The 18,663-nt window shown below is 36.0% G+C and overlaps 1 protein-coding gene across 4 annotated transcripts in view; it reads right to left on the reverse strand.

Moving 5' to 3' along the window:
- The window catches only part of LOC134530997 (uncharacterized), a 291,668-nt gene that overhangs the window by 245,736 nt on the left and 27,269 nt on the right, over window positions 1–18,663 (reverse strand). For all 4 annotated transcript variants that reach the window (XM_063366412.1, XM_063366415.1, XM_063366413.1 and 1 more), the window contains exon 2: window positions 2,400–2,540. In XM_063366412.1, the coding sequence (XP_063222482.1) occupies window positions 2,400–2,540 (141 nt within the window). The remainder of the gene's footprint in view (window positions 1–2,399; window positions 2,541–18,663) is intronic.

Consider the following 18,663-nt stretch of genomic DNA (forward strand, 5'->3'; position numbering starts at 1 on the left):
AAGGCAAACTTAAGCAATTTTGGTGAGAAAATAAGCAACACATTTAGAATATTAAATAACCCAATGTAAGAATAAATAGCATCAAAAAAATACCAAAGAAAATGCAAGTTACACCAAAATTTTTTATTTCCAAAACTAAGGCCAAAAATAAAATAAGGTAATTAAATCCAGATATTGCTTAGTTGATCTGTAGTTTTGCTTTATGGTCGGTTGTGCCAAGCACCTAATTATTAATTTTTATGATTAAGCATTCTTTTATATTTAATGTAAAAGGCTCATACACTAAAATAAAAATAAACAAGATAATTGGATTAAAGCTGTTCAGGTAAGATAATTTTTGTGATTTTATTAAAGTGTGAATTCCTCTTTAGTTCTCAATTTAGGATTAAATTATTGTGCTGCACAGTGAAGAAAAAAAGTATTACAGTTTTATACAGTACATAAACTTACATTTTCACTGTTTTAGTGTCTGCTGTTCACCATTATTTTTGTCTCTAGAGAGAGTGCTTGTGTAGAGTATTAGCAGTGATTACCAGCAAGATGCTGTCGCAAATTGGTTACTTGCAACTGGGGCTTTTCTAGGCAAGACATTTACTCATAGATTGAAAATATACTACTACATAATTCTTCCTTAACAGAGATTACAGTAAAGCATATCATAATTGTTATTAATTTATGTAATAACATATGAAATGAGGTGGCGTGGTGGTTAAGACACATTTCAGGGTCTGGCAATCCTGATTTCAGTTTTTCATAGGTTCCCAAAATCTCTCCCGGCAAATACTTGTACGATGCCTTATGGCAGGCCATGACTGATTCCTTCCCCAATACCCTTCATTTGTATTGTGGTGTTTTCCTTTCTTGTATAAGCTCATAGTCTATGCAATGTAAAAGCTCACAAAAAAAATTGCTGGACCAGGATTCAAATATAGGTTAACAACTCTATTACCAGGCTCAGAAATAATTTCACTTGTTTGCTGTAATGGCATAATAAAAATTTTTTTCTGAAGAGTTGTAAACTTTCTTTATGTGACCAATAATGCACACAAAGATCTACTGCTAACTAGCAGCAGTTATGGTTTCAAAATTCAAACTGCAAGCCCCTATCATCCCAGAAGTAATGGTTTGGCAGAGCAGGCAGTAAGGATTTGTAAAAAAATGTTAAAAAAGTGTGCTGAACAAAATCTTGATATTCACACAATGCTACTTGAATATCGCAATACTCCCATTCTAGGTTCACATTTCAGTCCAGCTCAACTCTTGTTCAGTAGGAGGACCAAAACCACTCTGCCAATTCACAATAACCTGTTGAAACCTAAGATTGTTGAAAACTTTGCCTTGTTACAGGCACAGAAATATTTCCAAAACAAGCAGCATTATGACAAGACTGCCAATCTGCGGCATGTTGAGTTCAAAAAGGGTGACCATATAGTTTATCTGGATGGGGGTGTGTGGAAGCCTGCTTGTGTGGTTGAGGTCCTACATACCCCACGCTCAGTACTTATCCAGGATGAAAAAGGTAGGGTAAAAAGAAGGAACACAATTCATTTGAAGCGATCCTTTACAAGAAATGAATTTGCAGTAGCAGGGCAAGACATTGAAGTCAGCAAACAAAGGTACTGGTCAGGTGAACACAGAGTGGTAAAATTAGCTTCGGAGCAGCCCTCGCACTGTGAAAGAATGTTGGATGAGGGATTCAAAGGTTTCACGGATGCAGATCTTAAGAAAAATCAATCAAGGGACTGCAGAGTTCATCCACACACTCCCACAAGACCCAGGTCACAAAGAATCTCACAAAACCTGTCTACCTTAGTGATTATCTATCAAAGTAAATCACTCTAACATCAATTCAGTATTCAATCTAGAATGTATCAATGTAGTCATTAAGAGGGAGATGTAAGAGATATGCTGTAAGGTTGGTACACAGGGTGACGGGAACAAGGAGTCGAGGTGTATGTAACTAGAGGTGTGTGTAATTATTGTAATAGAAGTGGTGCAATGTTCGGTTATCATAATGATTGAATAAACAATAATACACTGATAATATTATAAACAGTGCCTGGAAAAAAATTTCCCATGTAGTCCTTTAAAAACAACTCTTCCCACTCAAGATTCGTCTGAAACAGAAAAAAACATTTCAGACATTATGGAGAGATGATGCAAATTTATTTTGGAGCTCAACGCAGTTGATTGATACATAATTTATATTAAATACAAGAGAAACTTGAAACAGAAAGGTATTAACTCTTCCTATGGTTCTTCAAAGAAAACAACATGGATGAGTCCAGCGTATCATGGAGAATAACTGGTCATCCTTAATGCTCCTTACTTCTGTGCCTTGGGGGCGGGGAACAGCTCCAGACAAAAAGAGCCTTGATACACAAGAACTGATTATTCACCTCTTCAGTCTCGCAGTCTCGTGGCAGATCGGCTGACGCTGCAGACATAAGGCTGTCCAGTTGCTTTCCAAATGAATCTGACACAATGCTCCACAACTCATCGAGCTCATGCCGATTGAGGCCCTTCCCACCATATCGGTTCTGAAAAACAGAAAAACAAAAATATTCCATTTTTACATGATCACAGATTTTCAGTGACATTTTCTAGCACAAAATTTTGTGATTTAACATTTGTATTGGGACAAGAATAAAAATTAAAATTATTAGTTTGATAAAGTGGTATTACCTAGAAATTTACATACAGTGAACTGTTCACACTTAATTCAGTGTAAAGTCGATTCCAATTCTTAAAATGGCCAATTCTAAATCTCAAATTGGTCAATTGCATTGGTTTTAGAAAGATTTTTGAAATGAAGCAAAACCTCAAAATTTGAAATAATGTTAGGCCATTTCATATCTAATTTGATTTGTCAATATCTTTGATTAGAATTCTTTATCTGGTTAATCTGGTGTATTTCAAATAATCAGGTTTTTTATTAATCTGATTTCCAGTTTATCAAGGTTCTTGCTGATTTATTACACTTCGGCTAACTTATTCAGTTATACAATGTAATATGAGTTTTGTTCATTACCAGTGTTTTTTAGTTCATCTATGAATAATTCTTAAGCCAGTTATTGTTTTGATAAATTTGATAAATTAATCAGGGTTTTGTTCAATCACTAACGAATACATTTAATTAATTGGAAAAATCTTTACTTATCAATGGTTGCTCATTTGATGCATTAAGATTGTCTTTAAGTGGATGAAAACAGTCAAATTACTCCACTTCACTTAAATAAATTTGGTAGTTAAAGAGCTAGTTACCAAATTGATACGTCATACTTCACAGCAAAATTTTTTATCCTGATTATAAGTGTCCAATATTTTACTTGTTGTGACAGCAATGTTCCACCCTATTTTAAATTAAATCACAAAGGAGATTTTTGACACAATATGAAAATATAGTTGCAGTGGTTTCTCCACTGTTTGATCCGGCCGCACGAAGTCTAGCCTTCTGTCATTCGTTGTTCCCCCTCCCGCCTGCTTCTCCTCCTCTGAGTGTGTCTTCCCCTTCCTTGCCAGTTGTAGCACGCATGTGCAATGTAGTGAGGAAGCCTAGAAAACCCTTGGGCACTATTCTTTCTGTCATTTGGCTATTACTTTTTGTATAGTTTACTTAATTTCTGTCTTAACGTAAATTTTCACGCAGCCATGATTCTTTAATTTATACTAGAGTCCATTAGCTCTTCTTGTGTGATGAGAACCAGAGGTCAGATGGCTTAAGTTCTTTCTTTGTGAGTAACGTCTTTTATTAGTGCATGGTGGCTGCACATTAACGTAAGAACAAATGTCTGTGCACCAGTTTATTCGTATTTTCGATCGCAGCCTATAGCAGAAATTTCAGTAACGTTAATATTCGTGTGCTGGTGCCAGTGAGTTGTGTCCCCTTTACAGGCATGTTGTGCCAAGGTTGAGTCTCGTGCACCGCATTTTTGCTATTGCTTTGGGTTTTGTATTTATTTAAAATTAACTTTAATTTGTATATGTTTTGCCTTTCGGGATTGTAGGTATACCTTTTTTGCTAGTTTCATTCATATGTCTGGCTGTAGCGTGCAGTATTCCTTATGCCTTGTATTAATTAGTTCACCTTACAGTTTATTTGGGCCATTTGGTTCTTGCTTAATTACTTGGCTGTTAAATGTTTGCATTGTGTATATCGGATGCATGCAGTACGATAGCTAGCTTTGCGATAAAGTTTAACCAGGCTGTGTAACGGGCAAGCCCTGCGCTGTTGAATTATGCCTTGCCATGTTTTCTTGGACATAAATTACATGTGTATACTCACTTCTTGTAATTGAGATATATATATTTATTACATATATATTTAATCTTTTGGTAATCATTTGTAATCATTTGAGTAAGAAAATCTATGCTGCTGCTTTACTGCTATATTCACTGCATGCTTAAGGGCATGCATTCGCCTAAAGGATGTAAGATCCATTCCATGTCAAATCAACCAACGTTCCAACCCGAACTTCTCAGATTTGTCTGTGCCATACGCAACTTTTATCACACCATTTGGGCGGTATTATTTTAATTGGCTGCCATTTGGGATAGTCAGGCCCGGAGCACTACCAGCGACAAATGCAGTACCTAGTGTGGTGGATGCCTGCTGTTGTGAACTAGGCAGATGTCATTCTTGTTTGTGGCAGCACTGCAGAAGAACATGACCAACGGCTGGAAGCGGTGCTAGTGGCGCATGGCGTTACCCACAACAAGGCTAAATGTTGGTTTCAAGTGAAGACTGTGAAGTTCCTAGGTCATGTCATATCAGAAAGTACTGTGGGGCCTGATGCGGACAAGACCAAAGCTATTAGTGACATGCCAGAACCGACTAATGGGACGGAAGTCAGAAGATTTTTGGACATGATTACGTATTTAATGAAGTTCATTCCCAACCTAGCTGAAAAAACTCAGCCACTACGAGTCTTGTTATGTCAAGATACAGACTGGGTGTGGGACGAACCACAGCGGCAGGTAGTGAAGAAACTGAAGGAGGAAATAGCCCAACTCTCCAGGTTAGCTCTTTATCAACAGGGAACACGAGTTAATTCTGGCAGATGCATCCTCCTTTGGCTTAGGAAATGTATTGGAGCAATATCAACTAGGTGCATGGAAACCAGTGGCATTTGCATCTCGAAGCCTGAGTGAGGCAGAATCACAATATGCTCAAGTGGAAAAGGCCTGCGAGAAGTTCAGAGATTATGTGTTGGACACAAGGTTCATAATATTGACTGACCACAAACCGTTAATGCAACTGCTGACTTCTACACCACTGAGTTAACAGCGAGGCTGCAGAGGATGAGGATGCGTCTTATGTGTTATGACTATACTGTATAGCATGTTTGCTACACCCTGGTGTACTAACCCGGAAATTTTTTTGGAAAGACGCTAAGTTGGAAATGAATGGTTAAGGGCGCCGTCTGGACGATGGAAGGAAGCCACTGCAGACATTTACCTCTATATCTCTCCTTTAGAAAGTACTTGAGATTTTCAATTTTTGTTTGGGCAGGAAAGGAATAAAAAGAACATTCGACGTCGGTCTGGTGGATTTAAGTTGTCACATACCCACCTTAACACTTTTGCGACCCCGCCAATATCACGAAAATGGCTCTTTTCAACCTATTTTTTTGTGCAGTAAAAACCGTCAGAATTTAAGGAACTCACCAGTCAGACGCGCCCTGTACCTTCTTGCATTGATTCCTGCATTTAAACAGGCATGTCACCGCGGAAAATCTTCTGAGGCACTGATAAAGGTAAACGTATGCACGGGCGAAACTGCTAGCCACCTCGTGGCGCCCTCTGTAGCTGTACCGGCAGCCGGCTGCTATCTTTCCCGCCACGGAGGCGTGGCGCGTAGACGATGAGGGGGGGGGGGGGGGGGGCCTTGACTGCTCAGGGCGATAGTGGCCCTTCTCCTCCTCTTCCCCCTGTCGGAGGAATAACTGAACAAGAATGTGTAAAGGTATTACGGAGTGATATTCACAATGGACCATTTCATGTATTCAGGGACCATTCAAAGTGCAGTAAACGAGAATACTATTGTGATGGTTCTAGAAGCACAGAAGAGAATATAGTTCCAAGTATGAAAAGTATGGGCATGTGGGATGAAATAATGTCAGAAAATAATGTGGTAGTTCATCATGCACAAAGTCTCTTGAAAAACATGACAACAAATAGAGCTGAGTCTTTTAATAATACAGTTGCAAAGTTTGTTAGTGGTAAAAGTCAACTTTTCTCTCCGTGGTGGATACCTTACCAGAATTGAAATTTCCGTTATTTCGTGCAATGCAGATGGTAACGAACAAGCCGAAATTCACAAAAAATTCACAAATCACAGTCATGGTGAATATTCAAAAAAAATATTAAAAGCAAAAAAATTATGCTGAAAAAAGAAGAAAAGAGGCGCTTGGAAAACCCCACAAAGAAGGCAAACAAGATAATTAACTTTTCAGAAGACTTGCATTATGGCAATGTTTCTCAGATACCAGACATGAATCCTGAAGAATACGAAAAGAAAAAAGAAGATTTTTTGAGAGGACTGCAGTGTGACAGCAAAAAAATTCAGGATATCCAGTCATTAACCACTGGACAAAGGCACTGTATCTTGTGGAAATGTGAAAGAGCAAAGCGTCTGACGGCTTCAAATTTCGGAAAAATATGTCAAATGAGAGAAACAACTCCGCGCTCTAAAACAGTTCAATCTATTTTATATTCAACCTTCTCTGGAAACAAAGCAACTAAATATGGAATTGAGAACGAACCTCATGCAGTCACTCAGCTGGAACAGGAGGTGGGCTTAGTCATAATTCCTTCAGGACTTTTCATTGACGAAAATATACAATTTCTAGCAGCATCGCCTGATGGGCTCATTGGTAGTGATGGCATCATTGAAATCAAATGCCCTGCAACTGCCAAGACTATGCTTCCTGAAACGGCAATTCTGGAGAAAAAAATTAATTTTTGTGAACTGAAGGATGGAAAAATGCATCTCAAGATCGGTCATATATACATGTACCAAATTCAGGGACAACTCCATATTAAAGGTCGCCAATTATGCCTTTTTGTCGTTTGGACTCCAAAAGGAATGCTTTTTCAGAAAATCACAAAAGATGACCATTTCTGTAAAAGTTTAATGGAAGAAAAACTTATACAGTTCTACATGAATTCATTACTGCCAGAGTTGGTGGACCCAAGATACACCCGCAATCTTCCCATAAGAGAGAACTTAAGTAAATAATAGGTAGCAATTTTGTTCAGTAGAAGAACAATATTAAAAATTATTTTATAAGTATATTTATAAATAACATACTTGTATATATTTAAGAAGGAAACAAAAACAATATGGAATTTCTTTCCATAACAGTGACAGTGAATTAACACATTCATAAGCAGAGGGATTGTAATGGATTGTAATGGGTTGAAAGGATTTATGATATTTACAAACAAGTTTTTGAAGATGTTATCAAGCTCGCTGTTCAATCTTACATTTTATTTGTCAGAACCACACTAACGTGTCATGATGTTTCAATGAAGATATTTAGAAAACACGGCGGTTTTATTTCAACTTAAATATTGGGTTTTACAATGTACCTTTTATAGGACTAGTATTTATACAGGTAATATGCCAAGTGTCATTCTGATTGGGAAATGATGTTTAACAAGAAAACCAGTTTAAATGTGCTCGTGCATATGTGTGTGGTGAGTTTGAGAAAACTGAATGCAGAAGGTGATTTCAAACAGAACATGTAAAATTGGTATCTGCATAAATAAGAAAGTAAAGGTGTGGACATAGTTGGAAAAAATGTTTATTTTTGGATTGTATGTAAATACATTCAAAAATTTAATTAATCTTTAACACAGTTCTATATTTAAAAACAATTATATTTTGTGGGTTATCTCTATGCATTATTTTCTTCTTCTATTTTTGTTTGGTTTGTGGATTCTTAGGTATATTTCGAAGAAAGACTACCTATTGTTATTGAAGCCGTTTCCAAAGTGCGACTGCAGCAGGGACGTCGGAACGTTTTCATGATTAGGGGGACGAAAAGATGTATCACACTTACCTCAGTCCTAGGGCGGGGGGTCCGGGGGCCCTCCCCCGGAAAAATTTGGAATTTTAGATGCAAAATTGTGCTATTTAATGAGTTTCCGAACCAAAATATTAAATATACCATTCCAAGAATTTGATGCGGTAGTATGTATTAAATACTACTCTTGACAGTAGATGTAGTACAATTTAAATAAAATACCATCTAGGAATTAGCAATCATTTTACATTATATTGACAATCATAAATTTGATTTTCTAATCAATGTGATCACCAATGCAACGTTTGTAACTACTGGTTGAGAAAAATACTACTAGGACCAAACATTTATTCTGGGAAAAGGAGGGGGGCGAAATGCTACTCTCGCCCCCCCATGCATAACAGCACGGGGGCGACTCGCCCCTGCTGCCCCCCCCCCCCCCCCTGTTCCGACGTCCCTGGACTGCAGGAAAATTTTAAGATAATTTTTCGTTTAATGTTCTATAGATACCGAAGCCATCGTGAAATCAAACATTTGTGTGTATATACATATACGATTTATGGACACGATACTGCCTTAATTGTGCACAAATCATTTCCACACTGATAAAAAAAAATATAGTAATAAAATTTTGGGTGAATTCTTTAATGGGAATAATCCCACCAAAGTGGTAAAATGGGGAAGGTTTTGATTAACTTAACAATCGCTTTAAATCCCATAGTATGACAAATACTGCATCGCTTGAACGTATTATAACTCGTAGGCGTAATACCAAAAACCTTTGAATACATTTTTTTGATACGACCAACCATAAATAAAAGGGTCGGAAAAAACATGAGTTTGAGGACAGAAAAGTTCATAACTTCCTTAGTAGACACATCATCAAATCTGTTGGTATCGTTTGTAAATGTTATAATTTTTAACACAATTTTTTGTCTGAAACAATTTTTGATAAGCCAAACGATTGCTCAAGGGGTTGTAAATAGCAAGGGTAGAAATATAAAAAAAACTAAATTCCTATACCATGTACAATATTAAATACGTTCTTATTTATGATAAAACCCTTAAAAAATTAATTATATAACAATTAATGTTAAATGTATATTTTTATTTTTTATCTAAAACTTTGGTCCAAAACAATTATTGATTAAACCGCAAGAAGTTGAAAAAAACTCACGTGGAGATAAAAATAACTAAACAAAACTTCCGTACCATGTACCTACACTATCAAAGTCATTCATATTTTTATTTAACTTTCTTTATATTGCCAAGAACGTTTATATGAAGTAAAATATTATGTAACCAGCCATTACTCCAAGCCGTGGAAATAAAAACGGTTAAAAGAAAAAAAAGATTAACTTTTAAGTTTATATACTATCAAAAATAAAATAATTTATTGCAAAATTCCTAAACATTATCCAAAACCTTTGGCTGAAACAATTGTTGCTACGACGAACTATTTACAGTTATAATAGAGGTTGAAAAAAGTTTTATAGTTCCTATCAAATATATTGAAATTTATTTTTTACTATCTTCATATTATCATAAACAATGATCCAGAGCAATTTTTTTTGTGACCACTTATTAGTGCAAGGTATGAAAAGTAGTGTTAGAAGGTAATAAATGTGTAGGCGTAATATGAAATACATTCTATGTTATTCAGTCCTGGATGAATTGAACTAAATATTTTAAAATAGTTTTGGGCCATGGAATAAGGCAGTGTTCATTCGATCAATTTTGAATATTGAAGAACGTACAGGATGCTTAAAATGTTTCAGAAGTTTATAGAAGTTTTTTGAACATTTCGTGAAGTGATAGGTACTTCGAAATCTACCTGTGCCGAGAGGGATGGATTTCGTTTACTCAATTTGTCATACTGGAAAAACTGTGTAGTGCAGTGCTTATGAATAAAGTTGAATGACAAAAATTTATTTTGCAGCTGCCTTGAAGAAAATGTTTTTTGCTGTAAGGTATATTTTTATTTTGTTACTTGAAGATTTAATATTATTGAATAAATATTTTTCTTTGATGATTTAGATTCGTTTCATTTGTTATCAAACTTTTTTAAAACTTAACTACTTTTTATTTCATACCAAAAATTCTTAAACTTAAAAAAAATTCCATTATCAAAACTCAAAATGTAACAGCCGTTAGTAAAAATGTGTGCCTTTTAAATTATTTGTATTTACAATATTGCTACTACTGATTTTAGTCTAAAAATTTGCCTGTTTGCCTACGTATTTATGACACCCTTGTGACTGAATAAAACTGCCCGCGCCCTTGGTGCAGAAATGCTGTTAATTTAGTAACCGATCAAAATTTAAAAAAATATATAGATAAAAATTAAGAAAAAAGTTCAAAAGTTAAACATTTTTGGTATTAAATATATGTAAATTAAAATGTTCATTCACAGCGTGACTGTACTGCTGGCAACATAGAGGTTTTCAAGTAGTTTTGCGAATAACCGGGAAAACATCACATTGTAATCAACCATCAATGTAAAGTAGTGTCCAGACATGTATTTATTTCTAAGTCAGTAATTCAGACAGAATTATTTTTTACGTACGCAGTCACATTTGTCTGTGTGACATATACACAATAACTTATTGTTAACACGTTACTATCAACCACTAAAATAAGTATTTTGCTATATCGCTACACTAAACATATATGCAATTGGCACGCCGGCTACGGTAAACTAAAGGACGCAGAAAGATTCAGACACATAGTCCAAGCATTTTGTGAGAAAAAGGGGTCAATTTGTGGACAAATTATAAGAAAAGGTTTTATTTTATCAAAAGTTGCAGAAAAATTCGTAGAATATCGTGTCCAAAATCCACCGAAATCCACTTTATTTTGGTAACGGTTTTTCTGGGATTTGTCCCGGAAAAATGCGGAATAAATTAATAACTGGAAAACGGTGCGTTCTACGAAGAAAAGTATAGACACTAAAATTAAAGAGAGCCAAATTTACCATAACATATAAAAAAATGTAAAAAAAATCCACTAATAAATGCTATTTTGTTTTCTGGAATTAGTCCCGGAAAAACCTAAAATATTGAAATAAATTGAAAATGGCGCATTTTATAGCAAAATGTTTCATGACAAAGTTAAAGTACACAACGATTTTCATAATGTATTACAAATACACAAAAATCAACATAAAATAGGTTTTTGGATTTCCAGAAAATTTCCTGGAAAAAAAAAGACAAAACGAAAACGTTGTATCGTACGTCAAAGAAAGTCGTGACTAAAATTAAAGACTTTTTTTTGTATTAAATATAATTTCAACTCACCAAAATCTGCTCATATATATATATACACACACATACATACATACATACATAGTTATTTTTTTGTGACTCGTCCTGGAAAATCTTTAAAAATTCAATAAAACGAAAACGGAACATCGTATTGAAAAAGTTTCGGTGGGACAAACAGAAGCACACAAGATTTCCTATACTAGATCCTAAATCTACTGAAATCTGGTAAATAGATTTTATTTTGTGATCGGCCACGGAAAAAGTATTGAATAGGTAGGCTAAATAACAGAAAGAATTGTATCCCATGTCAAATTATGTCAGATCCAACTATATTCATTTTCCATAATATATTTTAAAGTCACTTAAATTATATTCCTTTTTACATGCTTTATATTAGCTTCACCTGTATGTTTGTTTGTCCGTCTGTAACTCTTTCGACTAAGAGTGAGTGTCTCATCACTGTAAAATGTCCCACCTATTTCATTACGTTCGTTAGCCGAGCGGTCTAAGGCGTGCGACTTCTGAGACGTCATGGGGCGCTTAATATACAAATAATATGGCACAAAGCGCCTCAAGCTTTTTTCTCATTTATACTAGTATTGCTTATATACTATTGTCATAAATTAAATTTTAAAATTATTTTTTACTTTTTAGTTTGATAATCTTTAAAAGCATGTTTCTTTAGTTTTTTAAACTATATTTATTCAGTTAGTGATGTGTTAAAACTTTTTTGAAATCTACCTTAATTATTTTCCAGAAAAAAAAATCAGACTCATTACAACTACTTATCGTTTTAAAGATAAATTCGACACGTCCATTCTCACAAAACATACCATACAATTAAATTTACACAAGATTTCCAGTGACCATTTCGAGAAGAAATAGAAAAATATACACACATTGGGATGCACTCTGCAACACACAATACTGAATAAACATGCATGGATATGTAAGAACACCCTACTTCAAAAACCGTCACAGTAACTGCAGTCCTCGGGAGGTAATTCACGCCGGTTTTTACAGGTTGATCCATGACAGTTTCCACAAGCTGAAGAACATGAGATGCCGTGTTTCCTACAACTGCAGTTGGATGCACCGCAACCATCTTCCTTGCAAGTGCACCTGATTACCTTCAAAAGGCATTACGGAGCTGTTGACTTGTCTGTCGAAATTGGCAAGAGAAGGTGGCCACATTTTCTCCATCCCCATTCTTCTGGATTCATCTTAATTCCCTTCCATTCTTGTATCTGATAGAAAACCCTTAAGAAATGGAAACGAGCTGAAGGACTAGTTGGAGGTAACTGTTCTGGTTGTACACATTTGGAACTAGTAGCTGCTTTCTCACTAAACACTTTAAAACGCAAAGTGTCGAGTGTGTCACTTCTCGACCCATTGTACAGGCGTACTAGCAGCTGTTCTCCCGACTTTACAATGTCTTCTTTTGATACACTGGGAATACTATCTGAAAATACTTTCGCAAGTTGCCTGATTGGCACTGTCATTCTGGATCAGATCCAATATTTTCCCCTTTCCTATACCATTATGTGTGATGTATCACATCCCATGAATGCATGGAAGAAAAGAATATTACTACAAATTTCATCACCGAGCTTCAGCTTTAGCTCCTTAATGTGATATGTTTTCTTCTGCCTTTGTTCACTTTTTAAACACAAACAGTTATGTGATTGTGAATCAAAGTAGTAGAGTAAAAGGACAAGTTAATCTGTGTCTGTTCCTATAACTGTTGTCAACTGTTCTTTTGCACATTTTAGAGCTTCTTGGACAATGTAAATATCTGCATCACCTGGTGCTTCAACAACAGGACATTCTGCTTCGCGTAAATGTATTGCTAATAACCTTAAAAATTGTCCTTTATTTCGCTCGTTCAAAAGAAACATATCTTTACGGAGTGATAGTTGCATTTCTCCTGTGAGTTCAACTACAGGTGATGCATTACCTCTTGTTCTTCTCATATGTGCTGTGTCTTTAGTACTGTGAGTTTTCCCATATCCATCAAATACAGTAGTTGCTAATCCATAATTTTTCAAGATGAAACGTACAGCTGAGCGATCTCGTTGTAAATTGCAGTATGGGGCTAAGGTAACTGATGAAGTAAATATCCTCCGTCAATTACAAATTTAATCGCAGTTGCGTTTTCATTCACTCAGTACAAGGGAATGGGAATTCAATCGTATAAATAGTAACTATACCAGGACAATAGTACATAAATTTTAAGCAAATTTTGATAAAGTTCAATTATATAATGCAATTTTTTTGCCCTTAATTTAATTCACGATTTATTTTGAAGTACGGTGCACGGTTTCCTTTTTTTATTTTTATAACTTTTTTCCGGGACATTTCCTGGAAAACAAAAAAAACAATTAAATGTTGATCTGTGTGAAATTCTATTATATTATGAAAAACATTGTTTACTTTATCTTTTTCCTAAACCATTATGCTGTAAAGTGCACAATTTTCGATTTATTCATTTTTTATATTTTTTCCGGGACTAATCCCGGGAAACGAAGCAGAAGTTATAAGCGGATTTTCTTGAACTTTGGATATGTTATGGAGAAGTTAATTTTCTTTAATTTTTGTCTGACAGATTTTGTCGTCAGATGCACCGGTTTTGAGTTTTTTTTTTTTTTTCACGTTTTCCCGGGACAAAACCCGGAAAAAAAAAGTTACCAAAAGAAAGTGGATTTCGGTGGATTTTGGATATGTTATTCTACGAATTTTTCTTCGAATTTTGATGTGAAAAAACCTTTTCTTGCAATTTGTCCATGTTTTTTTTTTCATATAATATTTCTTGGACTAACATGGCGAGGCGGCAGGGAGGCTCTTATCTGGCCAGCAGTGTCGGCGTGAGGAGGAGGGTGGGTACTAGCGGGGAGGGGCAGTGAGGAGGAGGAGATAAGAGTAGTTTCGAATGTCGCCACTCAGCTCCGAGCAAGAACGACATGCTATGTACGCTGTCACGCGTTTACTCTCTAGCCAGACGGCGCCCTTAACACTTTTTTATTTAATTTTTTTTTAACATTATCCGTCCATCCAGATATGTAATTAGTTTTAGATTTAAGATTTTTGTATAATTTATTTACATAAATATTTTTATCTTTCTTAGTAATTATTAATTTAATTTTAAGATTATAGTCAGTATTAATCTATCAGGAAGGTGCGAGAAATTGCGAGAACATTAGAGTGTGTTGAAAGTAAAGAGAGCGCTAGCAGCGCGTCGGAACTATGGCGTTGCATGACGTTGAGGAAAAGAAAAAAAGAGTGAGGGAGTAGCAGTCGGGGTCGCGAAGCGATAGCACGCGCCACGCACTGGCTTATGTGAAGTGAGCGCTAAAAGAGTTGGCACGGAGTCGTACAGGCGGACGGTCGAACGTTACGTGCGGAGGTGTGGGGCAGTGAAAAAGCCCATCGGAGTTTATGTCGGCGGAAGTGTATGTGCTTCGAAAAATACAACATCACGTTCACCATGGAGGGTGGCATTGGGAATGGAACCGCCACCATCGTAAAGGTCGTCTGTGGTACACCTAAAAGAAAAATTACCCCTTGTTAAAGTGGGCGTGGTCGACTGTGAGGCATGGTTGTGAAGTTTGCCTTGAATAAACCAAGGTGATTTTGGCGCAGTACCTGGCCATTTTATAGTCTGCTGAGAACGTCAGCGCGGTACAACAAGTAAGTGTTCATCTGATTATAATCCTGCAACAACTTTTTACCTGACCGGCCGTGAAGTTAAATTATAATTGGGTTACCATAACTTTGTGCGGTATAGTGAATTGTTGTGCCCATCCCTTATGAAAACACGTCATACTTGCAAACTGTTTAAAGGCTCTGTGAAGAATATTTTCCGTTAGTCGTGCACGAACCCCGCGCTGAACTTGTGATTTTTATCACGCACTCACTCTCTAGAACTTTGGACAGAAAGTATTTAAATAATGGTAATTTACACCCGGGCGTTGTAATTAATTGTATATGTAACAATTTTATAGGCCTTTATAATTTTTATTATATATTTTTGTATGCTTTAGTATTACCTTTTTTTTGAGCATATATATATATCAGAGCTCCGGCGTAGATTTTTTTGTTGAAACTTGGATTGTAGCAATTGTAGTCATCCTAGGTGTATAGCGTTAATAGTAATTTTAATTATTTTATATATCCTGATAGAGTTTGTACATTTTGTATTTTTATTTCTTTCTGGCCTTATCTGCCATATTAAAAAATGGTACCTAGTAAATTTATGGTTCTTTTACTCACTGCTCTTACACTGTTCATAATTCTTTTTATAGTGTTTAATTCTGCTATTTATTTTAGTAATCTCGTAAGTTTGCCTGCGCTCGCTGTGCGGAGAAAGGATTTTTGGATTGCGTGTGTCTTTAACTGCGTTTCGTTTTTAGACTTGCATTTTTTCTTCCTTTTTCTCTGCCACGAGTTGCGGAAGTTGTTTGGTTTGTGCCTGGGGAAGGGCAAACCTTACAACTGTCAAACATGTTGCAGGGAAGAAGTTATTTGTACCGAAGAAGTTCTTTGTACCGGTTGCATTGTCAAGAGCTCCTGTTGATTGGCCAGGTGAAGGGCATTGTGACATTTTGGAAGAAGAGTTGTTTGTGGAAGCTGTCGTACGGGAAACACCATTTTCAGACTTTGCGCTTCAAACCATCACAAAAGCACAGGACAGAGATGAGGAATGTCAGGTTCTGAAGGACGATATATTGCAAGGCTTTAGTAGCAAACACTCCCACTTCTGGCAGGACTTATTATTAAAGGCTCACGCATATTCATCCCCAAACATTTACATTCAGACATACTCAGTAAAATACATGATGGCCAAATGGGTATAGTCAAGTTTCGACGTCGGGCACAAGAGCCTGTATGGTGGCCAGGTATTGCTACAGATATCAAGAGTATGGTCCAAAACTGTCCGCAGTGTTTACAACAGAGGACCCAGCGGGCTGAGCCACTACAGCCTTCGACAATGCCAGGTAGCCCATGGATGCTTGTCGGAATGGACATTTTCGAGTTGGCCCGTGCACACTATCTTGTGTTACAAGATTATTTTTCAAGGTACCTGGAAGTAGTGTGATTGGATCAGCTGATGGCAGAGGCAGTAATTGCACGTGTGAAGAACATATTTGCTCACCACGGGATACCTCAAACTGTGCGTACAGCGGTGGTACCCAGTTTACAGCCAAAGAATTCCAACAGTTTGCAAAGGAATATGGGTTCACACACATTACATCAAGCCCAAAATTTGCACAATCAAATGGTGAAGCAGAGAGTGCAGTAAAAATAGCAAAGAAAATTTTATCCAAAACAACAGATCCAAATCTGGGGTTGCTAGCTTACAGGGCTACTCCGTTGGAATCCGGCTTTTCACCATCGGAACTACTAAGAATAATTCATTAAAGGTAAATACAAAGATTAAATATTTATGAGAAACATTACAATTATCTTTATTCAACAAAAGCCAATGGGTGAAAACTAATTTTTTTAATAAACAATGTTTCCAAAATACTTATGTTCAAATAACTGCATTCTGTCATTCTGTTACCAGGAAAAGCATAATTGTTCCTATGAAAACCAACAGAAATTTTATGCAAAGTTAAAAACAGGCAAGTAAATATAGTTTAGTGTATAAAGAAATATACCTACCTATAGCAAATACTTAAATATTAATTTCAAAAGCAAATTTGTAATATGGTAACGGAATGACATAAAATGGTAACAGAATGACATAAAATAGTAACGGAATGACCATTGGCCTACTACTTTGTTACAATTTTATTTTGTTGTTTGCTTTATAGTTAATTATTTGAGACATATTTGTTTGCTCTACTGGTAGCAATGTTAGATACGGTAAATGTACCTAATGTTCAAAGAAAAGGCGGGAAAACAGTTTTAACAAGAAAACTTTACAGACAATTAGCTAGGTACTTGGCTCAGCACCTAGAGAGAATTCAGAGAAAGGAAGGTGCCATGCCTCTCACAGTAGCTGAGAAGATAAAGTGGTACCGGCATTGATTGAAGAGGAAAGGCTTGAGTGATGAAATGAAGAAAAAAGATAAGGAAAGAAAAAACAAAAGCGCAGAAGTTTGACTTCTGCTCAGCTGAAGATGCTGAGAAAAAAAGAGAGAATTAATCAGAAGAAATGTGGAAGTAAGCTGGGAAACATAGCTGAAGAAACTATTAACCATCCCCACAACAGTAGTGCTACCAGTCCTTATAAATCACAGGCAACATTACAGAAAGCTTTTAAACGTGTGTCTACTCATTTACCAAATAGTCCAAGTAAGTGCAAAAAAGTTGTCTCCGAGCTTGCAGTTGCTCATGGAATTTTGACTAACACATCTTACAGGAGAAATAAAATTGAGCGTTTACAACCGGGTACAGAAGAATATGTTACTGCATTTTATGTTCCAGATGACATTTCATGGCAATCTCCAGGAATGAAAGATTATGTAATTGTTAAAGCTAAAACTGGTGAAAAAAGAAAAATGTTCAGAAGAGGTTCATGATCATAAGCTTATGCCTTATATGAAGGAGAGTTTCCAAACATGCCAGTGCAACTGGCCAAGTTTTGTGCTTTGCGACCCCAGTTTGTGTGTACCGTACAAGAAACACCACACAATGTTTGTCTGTGCCATTATCAAGAGAATGTGAAGTTGCTTTTACGAGCAATAAGAGAGAAAATTCCACAAGTTGGTATTACATATCATGATTTAATTAACACTATAATGTGTAGTCAGGAGAATGAAGACTGTATGTTGTCGAAGTATGAGAAATGTGCAAATATACTTCTTAAAGATAAGTACTCTTTAGATGAAGAATTGCTACAGCAAGTGGTTAGGTGGGATCACTGGAAGACAATGAATCAACACGTAATTTTTATTGAAAAACTAGGAACGGTTGATCAGTGTCTTGATGTTCTATCCAATTTGCTACCCCATTTCTTACAACATACGTTCATTAGACGACAGCAGTCAAAATATTTTGAACAAAAGAAGAATTCGGCAAGTGAAAAGGACATTTTAGTGCAAGTGGACTTTGCAGAAAACTACACTGTTCAGCAGCAGAATGAAGTTCTGTGTGCTCATTGGTCAAAAACACAAATCACAATCTTTAAAGCATATGTTTGGAACTCAGAAAATAGTGGATACTCCATTGTTGTTAGTGATGACCTTGATCACTAAGTATTCTGTGCATGCTTTCTTAGATTAATTAATTAAGTACATTATTTCTCCTAACCCATGTGTAGAATATGTAACATTCATGAGTGATGGAGCTGCCAGTCAATTTAAGCAGTGTTTCCTATTTTGCAACTTGACATTTTTTAAAGAACGCTATGGTTAACAGTCTTT

The sequence above is a fragment of the Bacillus rossius genome, chromosome 3 (assembly GCF_032445375.1).
Source record: "Bacillus rossius redtenbacheri isolate Brsri chromosome 3, Brsri_v3, whole genome shotgun sequence".
In the NCBI taxonomy this organism is placed as follows: Eukaryota; Metazoa; Arthropoda; class Insecta; order Phasmatodea; family Bacillidae; genus Bacillus; species Bacillus rossius.